Consider the following 13,455-nt stretch of genomic DNA (forward strand, 5'->3'; position numbering starts at 1 on the left):
TTAGATATTAGTCCCTTATATCTTCAATAATTTTATATTAATCCCTTAAATCTTGGAAAGAGCATATTGCTTCCTCGAATGCCTTGCGATATGGCCCTCTGGTTTACTTACGTCAAATTTGAGGGTTATATTCCCTCAAATCCAACCATTTCACCCCTCAATTATATTACCCAAAATTGGAGGAAAAATCGACCATTTCACCCCTCAATTATATTATCCAAACTCGTTTCTTAACAGGTTTAAAACTAAATACCCACTTTTTAAAAACCAAAGTTCACTTGAGTTCTTCTTCTCCAAATGTTCAACAAGAACCCTAACCCAATGCTAAGCTTTAGAATAGTCTTAATCCTCTAAATCTATATAATGCTCCTAAATTTCTTCTATAACATATCTATCATCTTTCTTCCCTAATGTTTAAAACATTAGAGAAGTGACTTTTACCTCTTTCATTCTAATTCAAGGATTGAAAAACTTAGGAGTTAACTCGGCCATGGTTAGATTCTAAACTAAAAAACTAACATAAAGATTATTTTGCAAGACTTTATAGGACTTGAGGGATCATATATGAAATTTTTAAGGTATAAGAACTTTGTAGGATTTGAGGGACTTCTATGGCATTTCTAAGATTTAAGAGGCTATAATATCACTCCCTCTCATAAAAAGGGCAAAAAACAAAAAAAAAAGTTGCATAGTTAAATAGGCAGGGTAAAAATGTCATTCCACAACCATTTCCAAAACGAACAATTTTTCAAAACAGACCCATTTAGTTTTTTATTTTTCAAAATCGACCGATTTTTCTTTTATTTATCATAACCGACCCGATTTTGTGATTAGCAGGCTAATTACTATCCTAAATAGTCGGGGTTGCCAACCCCGACTATTTAGGATAGTGTTAAACCCTAATTAAAGACTTTAAACCCTAAAAATTAATGTCCTAAATAGTCGGGGTTGGCAACCCCGACTATTTAGGATAGTAATTAGACTGTTAATCACAAAATCGGGTCGGTTTTGATAAATAAAAGAAAAAACAGTTGATTTTGAAAAATAAAAATCTAAATGAGGCTGTTTTGAAAAATTGTTCTTTCCAAAACAGCCACGTTGACCTTGGAATCTTCTCAGACGGAGTTGACGAGAGAATTGCCGAAACCACCTCCTGTTAATTCTCTCTCCCTCTCTCTCTCTCTGCCCCTTCGCCTGCTCGTGGAGGGAGAAAGTCCCTAGAGAGAGAAATCAATGGCGTCTCTAAAGATCCGTTCGTTGCCGGCGAGACGCGTGGCGATGCCTATTAGGGCTGGATCGTATGCTGACGAGCTCGTCAAGACCGCTGTAATTAGTCTAAAACTCCAACTCTAGACTAAATTTTAGTGATCATTTGTTGTGATTGCTGTGATCTCGCTAATTATGGTCCTTGGAATTCTGAATTGATTGAAAAGATTGATTCTTTGATGTGATTTTACTTGTTGTCTAATTCTAGCTCAGATCTCTCTCAAACGCAAAGTTATAAGCCAACCAGTTAGAATGTTTGTTATAGCGAGTAGTAAAAAGGTATTGACTTTTATGTCCTTAGTGAGTAGTAAAAAGGTATTGACTTTTACGTCCTTTCTGTAGTTTCTTCATTTTTCTTAAATTGTGTATGTATCGGTTAGTACCTTATGTTATAAGGTGTTGTTTACTAAATATTATTATCCAATTTTCGTTATCAGTGCTTGTCTGTTTGAACTAAAGTTTTGAATGTTTCATGACCTACTAGGATATGTTAATCACGACTATGTTAAAACATGAAATGTAATTCAGTAAATCGTAAAGAGATGAGAGTATCATACATGTTGATGCTCAAAAATATCTAAGAGTGAAATACCTCTTGAGATCGAAAGAAGAAAATCATAGAAGACCAACGATGTGTTATGGATCAAAAGGTTGGACAGCAATTAAAAAAAAGGGAAAAAAGTGGGGATAGCATAAATGAGAACCTTGCACAGGTCTTGTAGATGTAATGTTAAGTAATAGGATAAGGAATGAGTGTGTTTGCAGGAGTTCAGTTGTTGCTCATATGGAGGATGTACAAAGAGAATGGATGGAGGAGATGGTTTGGTCATGTACAAGGGTGGTCATTAAATGCACCAATCAGAAGAAATCATTAGAGTATAGTTAACAAGGCAAAGAAGACAAGAGGACTTGGTTAGAAACAATTGAGAAAGATATGATTATTGTTAACTTAACGGAGGACATGACCCTTAATAGAAAAAGATGGAAATGTTATAATAGGATTCATCGAAATGGCATTGAAACGGGTAACAACATGGGTGTAGGTATCAGTATGGGACATGACAAACTTGTAAAATGTAGGGTACAACTATACAGTGTATATATATATATATATATATATATATATATATTAAAATTAATAATTTACATGAGATCATTAGTGTTTTTTAAATCATGTGTTATTAGAACTAAATTCCAATCACACTTTTAAGTTTCTTTTATTATATATGTGTGTATATATATCTATTGAAATTGAAATTAATAATTTACATGAGATCATTAGTGTTTTTTAATTCATGTGTTATTAGAATTAAGTTCCAATCACACTTTTAAGTTTCTTTTATTATGTTGATTATTATAAGTTGGGAACTACTCATTTTTGAATTAGACACTCAAATGACCCTTTCAAATCATAGTTTTGAACTTGGGTATGTGCTGAAATGAACTCGACCCATGTCTAACGAGTTCCAAGAAGTGGATGTGAATTATCGCATATGCGTCCAAGAAGTTTATGACAATACTTTTAAATTAAAACATATATCAAATAGTTGGTACATGTCTAAATAAATGTATGCGTATATCCAGAGTGTCCATGAAATTTGGGTACTGATACGTATTTGGTACGGACAGTGTTTTAAATATCGGCTGCCATGAATTTTGGGTACTGATACGTATTTTGGTACGGGCAGTGTTTTAAATACTGACACGTATTTGGACATGGCGGCCGATATGGCGGATTTATACCCTATCCGCCACGATATCCTTCATTTCAATGCGTATTGCGTTTCTGAGGTCATGTCGGGGACATGTCGGAAAATATCGGGTATGTCGGGCGCCATTGCGGCCAAGAAATATCGGCCAAATTTCAGAAAAAGCGGTTTTAAGCTTATTGGGTCAAGTTTGAAAAACCCGACTCGGAAATCAGGTGTCTACAATTGGTTAGTGATCTTAACATCAATAAGTTATGTACTTTTTTATATGTTTAGACAATATAATTATCATGTATGTGAAGATTCTATTTATGATATTATATCAACCTATCCGATATGGCAATCCGATATTTTTTTCATGTCCCCGATATATCCCCGATTTCCGCTATCCGACATGAATTTTGGCCAACCGACATGAACCCGACATCCGACATTTAAAACATTGGGTACGGGTATGCCTTCATGATAGCAGTACCCAGGTAACATAGGGATTCATATAGCCGACCCCAAAAATTTAGGATAAAAGCTTTATTATTGTTGATATTGTCATAGGATGAATTGGTTTCTCAAGTCTCTATTGGAGAACAAATCATCAAGTTAAATCAAAGTTACAGTACATACAACAACAACAAAGCATTTATCTCAAATGTTTATGGTCGACTACTTGAAACCTATTTTTCTATCCTATTCTGTTATGGGTTATCTCATTCGTTAAGTTAGTCATAATCATATCCATCCTAACTACTTCCAATCAAGTCTTTTTAGGTCTACCTATAGATCTCCTAGCCCATTAACTATAATATTATCACTTTTTCTAACCAGTGCACTAAGAGGTCTTCATTGTACATAACCAAACCATCATAATCTATTTTTTCTCATTTTATCCTCAAAAGGAGCAACCTCAATGTACTATGGATGCACTCATTTCCTATCTAATCTTTTAATGTATATCCACAAGATCATCGCAACATTTTCATTTCTACTACACTCATTTTTGCACATGTTTTTAATTGCCCAGCACTTGGACCCATAATGCATAGTTAGTCTTATAACCGTCCTATAGAATTTTTCCTTTAGTTTTATTGGTATTTTATGATCACATAAGACTCCCGAGGTACTCCTCTATTTCAACCATCCCGTTTTAATTTGATGTACAACATCGTCATCTATCTCACTATCATGCCTAATGATTGATTCTAAATAGTGAAAATGAATACTTTTAGGTATTTCTTAACTATCAATATGCATTATAGGCTCTTTTTTTCTTAGTTTTACTAAAAATGCACTCTATATATTCTGTTTTTGTTCTACTAATTCTAGAACCTTTAGATTCAAGAGCTTGTCTCTATCTTTCTACTTTAGAAATTATTCCTCTTCTAGTTTCGTCAACTAATACTATATCATCTGCAAATAACATACATCATGAGATTTCATCCTGAGGGTGCTTAGTAAATTGGTCCATAACTAATGCAAAAAGGTAAGGGCTTAAGGTGGACCCTTGGTGTAAAACCTATGGTAATAGGAAATGACTTAGTCTCTCATTTATTAGTTCGTACTCTAGTCTCTCATTTATTAGTTCGTACTCTAGTTATTACTTTATCATACATATCTTTAATCACATCGATATATAAACTAGATACATGTTTTGTCACGCGCCGGTCCCAAAAATGCACATGAAGGACAGGTGACTCGGCCGGCAGTGTAACTATAGAGAGTGAACCCCTCTCTCATATCTACAGTAACACCTCTAGACCAGTAGAAAAATATAATCTTTAAGAATTATCATTCGTAATAGAAAACAGGAATTTCTAAAATATCTTTACATTTAAATAAAGCCAAAAAAATATTCAGCACCAATAACTCTCTTAAATGTCCAACCAATCCACTGTAGTTATTGAAACCCGAAACCCAGATGCAATATCTATACATCAAATAATGAACTCTCTTCAATAAAATATACAGAAATCCTAAAGTACATATTTCTCACTAGCAACACCAACTCAACTGATACAAACTGCACCAAATATCAAGTATCTGGATTTTATCTTTTAGCTGCATCCCCAATTGGTCCATCTACATAACCTGGTCCATTCATGTAACATTCCACCACCTAAAAGCTGGAGGACAAATTCCACGATTGTTAGAGCAATCCGACAAGTGTTCCAAAGAAAATATATAGAATAAGAAAATGTATGCGAACAATATGCATGAACTAATAGTAAAAAGTAGAAATAGTTCAAGATACACTAATTAGCATCAGAATAGACGGGATGATGTCGTAGTGGGAAATTTAGAAGACAAAGAAGTATGTATAAAATAGATACTAGCTTCAAGGTGTGAGACAAGAAGTAAGAGTAAGATATTCAAATTGAACTGCATTTATAAGCAAAAGGTACAACATGTAAAGGAAACACTACATTTATACATTTCAAATAACAACACTCTGAAGATGAATATCATAAGAGTACATGTCAGTTCAGAAAAGTCAATTGTACAAACAACTACAAGTCTAGACTATCCAGCAATAAACAAAAGTGTTATTATCTTTTATTTGTCTTATTTGAGCTAGAGGTGGATATTTCTATGTATATAAGTCAGTTTTCCCATAACATATCCCGGGAACATGTCTTCATGACAGGTGTTAGCCCTTGGCCCTTCATAATGTGTATATAACTCAGTATAGCATGTATGGGCATTAAACCACTTATATACAGTGTATCCCCCCTCTAATTCCCCCTTATTAAAACCCTGTATTTGCCAACTTGTTAAAGTGACTATGATGAAATGTTGTGCACTAACCACAGTGTTACTGTGGAATAGTTTCCGTAAAACTATGAAAGATAATCATGGTCTGGAATATGTCTACTCAAAGAATGTGCATCGTCTCGTCGATGCTATAGTAACAGTAGCCAAGGAAAGCCTCACATCGGGATGTCGATGTCGAGGATATAGCCATACTATGATATCACGCTTATGGATCATATTTTCTCGGGAACCGGCTTCATGCACAGTCTGTCCTATCTGTTGCACTAAGTGATCAAGCAAGAGTCTCATATTCAGTGTACATGCCAAACTATCTGACATAAAAAGCATACTACATTAACAGTGACAATCTACTCCATCCAGACATTGTGTCTAATACAAATATGTCCTCAACCGGTCTTAAAACATATCCAAGAACTTCAATTTGAAAATAATTAAGTGAGCCTAAAGTAATCACAATTTAGAAGCACTTTATTTTAAAACAAATTAAAGTGATTAAAAACAAGTATCTAAGTGGTTAGGACAAAATTTTGGTTCATTGATCAAAAGTTTATTGGTTGAAAAAGAATCAAATCTTGTATTTGAATAATTTCTAGAAAATACTTACTCTTTAGGAAAGCGATTGGATTTATGAAAATAAAATGTTTATATAAGGATAATATATAGTGTAGATCCACTTAAAATAAATCAGACCCATTATTTTGATTTAATAACCTATACAAATAAGATCCTCTACTAGTCTGCAAGTCAAAATATTTAAATATTTTAATGTTATAGAATAAATTACATGTAGCATGAAATCTCAATTGTGAAGGAAAACTTTGTTATGTCAGCTCAACACAGTGTCCTGTAAAACTTGTATAAATGCAAGCTAAAGAGTAAAGTGTTCTTCATTGTGTAGTAACATGTGCATCAGAAGACATAGATAACCACTTAATAAAATCAACTATATGTATCATTCACACTCATGACGTACATGTAAGCCAAAGAAAAAAAAACCATAGTCAAACAATACTCATTACCTTTAACTAAGAATTGGTCAACTTCATGGAAGTATAGTATGCCATTAAAATAGTAGGATATATAAGAAATAGTATAAAGGTTGCAGTAGCATTCGCAAAGTTCACACAAAAGAAATAATTGACAAAAGCTACCAAAAGAACTCATATAGACCATATTATAATTATGTTTATTGGGGTAACTAGCTAATGTGTTGAACCTAAAATGAAACAAGCAGATAAAATTCAATAATAACCAATAGTTTTACATACATGGTACTACACTTTTAGGTCTCTCTCTCTCTATCTATATATATATATAGAGAGAGAGAGAATATATATATATACTCTCTCTCTCTATAGAGAGAGAGTATATATATATATTCTCTCTCTCTCTCTCTATATATATATATATAGATATATATATATATATATAGAGAGAGAGATATGAGCTTATGTCAACTTAAGTGGATAGGAGGTCTTGTCCACCAAACTTTTTATCCACTCATCTTGCATTTAGATTTGTGTCATCAAGAGAAGCACAAATCTCAAAAGACTCTTCATATATTTCATAGATCCCAAGGCAACATTAATGGATAAAAAAGTTGGTGGATGACTATTTTCTATCCACTTAAGTTGACATAAGATTTTCTCTATATATATATATAAAACTTATACCGATCATACCAGTCTTGTGTACATGGATATAACCAATAGTTGTATAGGAACGAGAAAAAAAGGACTACAAACTTGGACCCAAACTTCAATCTATTTACAGCTCTTGCCATCAAACTTTCATAGAGTGAACAAAAATCCTTTGGCTTGTGTATGACATATTTCTCTCTAACAACTAATGAACCAAGATAAAGATTAATAAAAAAAGGTACTAGATGTTCAATCGAATCATGATAAGTCTTGAATTCATTAAGTCAAATTACCTATAGATGTATGCTTAGGGCCTGTTTGGTTATTTCCTAAAAAACCAAAAAATAGAAATGAAAACCAAGAAATCTCAAAAAGTACAATTTCACACATTTTCATCACTAAAACTCACCCACAACATCTAATAAAATATTATTTTTATCCAACAATTCATCCACCACAGCTAATAAAATATTATTTTCATTCAACAACTCATCCATCACATCCACCATATCTAATAAAATATTATTTTCATCCACAACATGTCAACATCACTCAACTCATTTCATCTCATATTTAAAAATCACTCTCATCATCCAATAAGATTGTGACAACTCATCTCATCTCATTAACATTTCATTTCTTTGTTTTCCTCCCAAAAAACTAGGAAAACAATTTCCTTAAGTGTGAGTCACATCATCCAATAATATAATGATAACTCATCTCATCTCATCTATTTTCTTATTTTTAAGAAATAACCAAACAAAAGAAAACAACCTAACAACCTATTACAAGAAATAGGTTTCTTATAATTCATTTTCTTATTTTTTCCGCCAACCAAACAACATCAAAATAAGTTTTCTTAAAAAATCACTCGCCAACCAAACAACATCAAAATAAGTTTTCTTAAAAAATCACTCACATCATCCTATAATAAGGTGACAACTCATCTCATCTCATCTCCATTTCTTTGATTTCCTTCTTTTTTTAGCCCACCAAACAATCCCAAAACCTATTTTTCTTAGAAATAGGTTTCCTTTTATTTGATTTCCCTCTTTTTTTAGGCAAACAAACAGCCCCTTATGGAAAAATAGGTTTGGATGTTTGTTTATAAATCATGCATGAATAGGAGTAAGATAACAAATAGAAATTTCAGATCAGATGCTTGAAAGAATTTTCGAGTGAAAGGATCATAAAGAAAGTAAGATTAAAATAAGGGATGAGTAAACAACACCAAGCAGAGAAGAAATGAAAGCTTTCCTGCACTCGATCCAATTGATATCAAGTCCCTATAACCGAATTTCCTCCTCTTTCTCTCTTGTTGCCGAGCTAGAAAAACTTCTGTTCTCACTATTTTTTTCCCACACGAATAAATAACGGCAAGAATAGAGAGATTTGAGGAGGTAGTGCAGATAGGGAGGGAAACAAGGAAGTTGTTGAGATTTTTTAAGAATAGGGATATTTGGTTAAGAGGTTAAGGATTTAAAACGTAGAGATCTTTATCTGAAATCAAATTCATGACATAATATGGGCCTGTAGCATTTGGGCCCTAATTCATTAACATAACAAATCTGTGACAGAAACATTTTATCCCTAATAATGTTTGTGGACCTTAAGGTAACATCATCTAAGAAAAGAATAAGAAAATTCAGATGTGGGTCCAAAGGAAAGAAAACAATTTTATTCAATAATAGGCCAAAAACTAACATTAGGAAGAAGGATGTCCGGAAATGAATAGGAATTTATAGGTCAAGTTTCAAAACAACATAAAACATTTACAGACCAAAGATAGACTGAAAAAATGCAAGGTATATCCAACAATGGTTGTTACATGTTTTTTTAAAACCCACCAAATTACCTCTCTTGACACCTTATCATAACCTTTTTTTAGATCAAAGAAAGCCATATGTAGATCCTTTCTCTTCTCTATATCTCTCCATCAATCATCTCAAAATATGTATAGGTTCTATAGTTGACCTCCCAGGCATAAAACCAAATTAATGTTTAGATATACTTGTCTCATTTTTTAGTCTTTGCTCAATTACCATCTCCCAAAGTTTTATAGTATAACTCATGAGTTTTATGCCACGATAATTTGAATAACCTTGTATATCTCCTTTATTTTTATATATTGGTATCAAAATACTATTCCTTCACTCATCAGACATTTTCTTCGTCTCGATAAACTTATTAAGTAATTTAGTTAACCATCCTAAGCCTATATCTTCAAGACATCTCTAAACTTCAATAAGGATACTATCCAGTCCTACGGCTTTTCTCTTTTCATTTTTTAGAGCATCTTTAACTTCGCTAATCCTAATTTTTCGATAGTATCTATAGTTCATGTCATTCACTATATGTATATGGTCAAATTCTCTATTTTGTTCACTTGTTTGGTTATCATTAAGCAATTGATGAAAGTAACTCATCCACCTCTCTTTTATTTCCTCGTCGATCACTAAAACTCTTTGATTTAGCTTTTAATACACCTAATATTATCCAAATTCCTACTCTTCCTTTCTCTAATCTTAGTAAGCTTATATATCATTCTCTCCCTCCTTAGATTCTAACTGCTTATAGAAATTTTCATAAACTTTGTATTTATTCTCACTAACCACTCTTTTTGCTTCATTGCTAGCTTATATTTCTCCAAGTTTTCCCTGCTCCTATATTTTTTTTAACTTTTTATATAAAATTTTCTTCTCTCTAATAACATTTTGCACACTATTATTCCACCACCAATTCTCCTTACCGTTTGATTTATACCTTTTAGATTCTCCTAGTATATCTTTGGTCACCTTCCTAATACAAGAAGCTATGTTATTCTACATAATATTAGTCTCATTATTTATATTCTATATATCTTCTTTCATCATTTTATCCTTAAAATGCATTAAATTCTCTCTTTTTAAATTCCACCATTTAGTTCTTAGTCTGTTGTTCATGTTGGTTTTTTTACTCCACTTGTTAATAGATATGTCTAATACAATCAACCTGTGTTGTGTAGTTAAACTCTCTTCCAGTATAATTTTACAATCTTTGCATGTTAACCTATCCGTCCTTCTAGTAAGAAAAAAGCCTATTTGACTACTATTAAATTTACTTTTAAAGGTTATTAAGTATTCATTTCTTTTTCTAAGAAGTGTATTTGTTATTATCAAATCATATGATGTTGCATACTTTAAAATTGATTCTCCCACATCGTTCTTATCTGAGTTGATCTCCATACCCGAAACCTTCATGTATCCTCTCATATCCATTATTATTCTAACAACATGCCATTAAGATCTCCTCTTATAAAGAATTTCTCTCCTAATGTGATTTCTTGTACCAATTCATCTAAGCTATCTCAAAATTCCCTTTTAGTACTCTCAGGCAAGTCTACTTGTGGTATGTAAGCACTAATAATATTAATAATCTCTACACCTAATACAACTTTAATTCGTACTATTCTATCTCCAACTCTTTTTTACATCTACAACACATTCTTTTATTATGTTATCTACAAGAACTCCTACTCTGTTCCTATTCTTCTCTTTTCTCGTGTACTAAAGCTTATATCTAGTCTTTTCAATTTCTCTAGATTTTATACTTATCCATTTAGTTTCTTGTAAACAAATTATACTTATCTTTCTTCTAAGCATGACATGTACTAGTTCCATCGTCTTTTCGGTAAGTGTACTTATATTCCAAGTAGCTAACCTAATTTATTCTTCTGTAAAAATCTCCTACTATTTTTCCTTTTATGATGTTCTAGTCTATGCCTAATATTATTTGGCAACCTACTAGAGAATTGTAGATTCTTAGAACACCCTTGCATACTTGTCATTACATCGGGGTGACATCGATCTAACGCATTGCTTTTGGGGATGCCCTAGCAAACCACCCTTTCTTATCATTGCATCGGGGTGACATCAATGCAACACGTCACGGTGGGGACGCCCCAACGAGTATTTTATAGGATTCATTTTTCATGTGGATCCGACTATGTTTTACACTGGCTATCGGCTACCTGCCCTTCTCCTTTATCTTTGTTTGGGACAGGATAAAAGAGGAGGGTTGATAAATATATTATAATATTACCATAGACATCAGCCTTCTGTATGAAAGTATCAGGATTTTGCTGATTGTTGATAAATATATTATAATATTATATATCTCATATATTCTTGGGATTTAGTGTTTGCATAAGTGACATCATTTGTCAGAAATGTTCTCCAAAATTCAGAAATGTTCTCCAAAATTGCTATCTGTTGCACATTATATGTAACCAATCAAGGAAAATAGGTATATTGAATTATTGATATGATATATTAGTAATACAATGATCCTGTAACTCTGAATAACTTAGCCTTTTTTGTTATCTGTTATATATTTAATAACATAGGAATTAGGAAACGGAATGGAAATACTATTAAGAGTAAAGTATCTTGATTCAACAATTATAAGCTTAATGTGATAATTAATTTTTGTGATTAAGCATCCATTGTATGAGTTATACAGGAAAGAAAATAAAAACAACACAGTGCATCTTCTACAGTTCTGTTTGTTAAATAGAGTTGGCTGGAGTTACTGTATAACTCCTCCTAACTCTTCCCATTAAGTCAATGACCCAGGTAATTGTGACGCCTACAATTTTCCTGAAACTTGTCAAATTTGCTATCTATTCTTGAGAGTTACCATTACAGCCCAATGCTGGAAATTCTCTCTCTCCTAATTCATTATAAACTTCTAGGGTTCTTTTGGTGAAAGGAGTATACGTGTAGTAGTCAAGAGAGGGAAGGAGGGAGGGAGGAAGGAATTATTACCAAACAGCCATTGTTTTTAACATTATGAACATGTGTTAGTTCTCTTATGAAGGAAAACAGTCATAATCACATAGTAAAATATCAAAGAAGCCTCTAAGCCTTGAGGAATTATGACAATCCATTTTTTTGGACGTGAGAATCTTATTCATCATGGGGATGAATGTTTGAATCCTTCTTTCAGTTTGTAACTCGGTATTATGTTGGGTGGAGCACGGGTTGTCATTTAGGTTAAAGCCTCAATGTGATTGAGTTGGTCTGTCTAGAAGGAAGGTAGTTTTCACAGGAGTCTCACTCTAAATTGCGGCAGAATACTTTAAAATTTATCCCATTCTTAATTTTTTTCATTAATTATCATTAGAAATTTTGGTTATGAACTAGTCCAAACAGCTCGGATGACAGTATTGATTTTTACTTGACTACTTTTATGCTATTGTAAGTAAAATTCTTAGGTCTTGTAGTTCTTTTTGGTTTAATTTATAATAATATAATGCATCCAATACTTCGATTCTTCCACATAATACATGCCTTTCTGTTTGTACTTTGACTTTATTCTTCTGTCATGTGCTATCATTTGCATACTTCATCTTAAAGATATAAATTCAGATGAATGGTCAACAGTAAAATCCAATAAATGCAAAGTTCTGTATGTTATCTTTAGTTAAGTTAATGGGTACTTGGAGCTCTCTTAATCCGTCATGCAACCAACTAAAGAGCTCTTTTGGTACGCTACACTCCAAACTAAAATGATTGATTTATCCAGAACAATTCTGTTTTAAACTTCAATTGGTTGTGCGTATGGGTTTGTAACTATTTATGTTAAAACAGTTATTTCAGTTTGTGTCCTTTATTACCTCTAACTCTCATGCTTTTATCTTTCTATCTTTTATTTATAGAAAACTGTTGCTTCCCCTGGACGTGGAATTCTTGCAATTGATGAATCCAACGCCACATGTGGTAAGAGGCTTGCCTCCATTGGTTTGGACAACACAGAATCTAATCGCCAAGCTTACAGACAGCTTTTGTTGACTACTCCTGGCTTGGGTGAATATATTTCTGGTGCCATTCTCTTTGAGGAAACACTTTATCAGTCTACAACTGATGGGAAGAAGTTTGTGGATTGCTTGCGTGATCAGAAAGTTGTGCCTGGTATTAAAGTTGATAAGGTGATTTAGTGCTACTCTGTCTTGCCTGATTCTTATTTTGGCTTTCTAAGGATTACTTCAAATTGGCAAAAAATGCTTTCAAGGCGGGGCGGGGGGGGGGGGGGCA

The 13,455-nt window shown here is 32.9% G+C and overlaps 1 protein-coding gene across 1 annotated transcript in view; it reads left to right on the forward strand.

Annotated features, from left to right (window-relative positions):
* Positions 1,110-13,455, forward strand: part of LOC109844929 (fructose-bisphosphate aldolase 3, chloroplastic) — a 15,366-nt gene continuing 3,020 nt past the window's right edge. The window contains exons 1-2 of the mRNA XM_020414104.1: positions 1,110-1,326; positions 13,080-13,349. Of these exons, the coding sequence (XP_020269693.1) occupies positions 1,234-1,326; positions 13,080-13,349 (363 nt within the window). The 5' untranslated portion in view covers positions 1,110-1,233. The remainder of the gene's footprint in view (positions 1,327-13,079; positions 13,350-13,455) is intronic.

The sequence above is a fragment of the Asparagus officinalis genome, chromosome 6 (genome assembly GCF_001876935.1).
Source record: "Asparagus officinalis chromosome 6, Aspof.V1, whole genome shotgun sequence".
In the NCBI taxonomy this organism is placed as follows: domain Eukaryota; kingdom Viridiplantae; phylum Streptophyta; class Magnoliopsida; order Asparagales; family Asparagaceae; genus Asparagus; species Asparagus officinalis.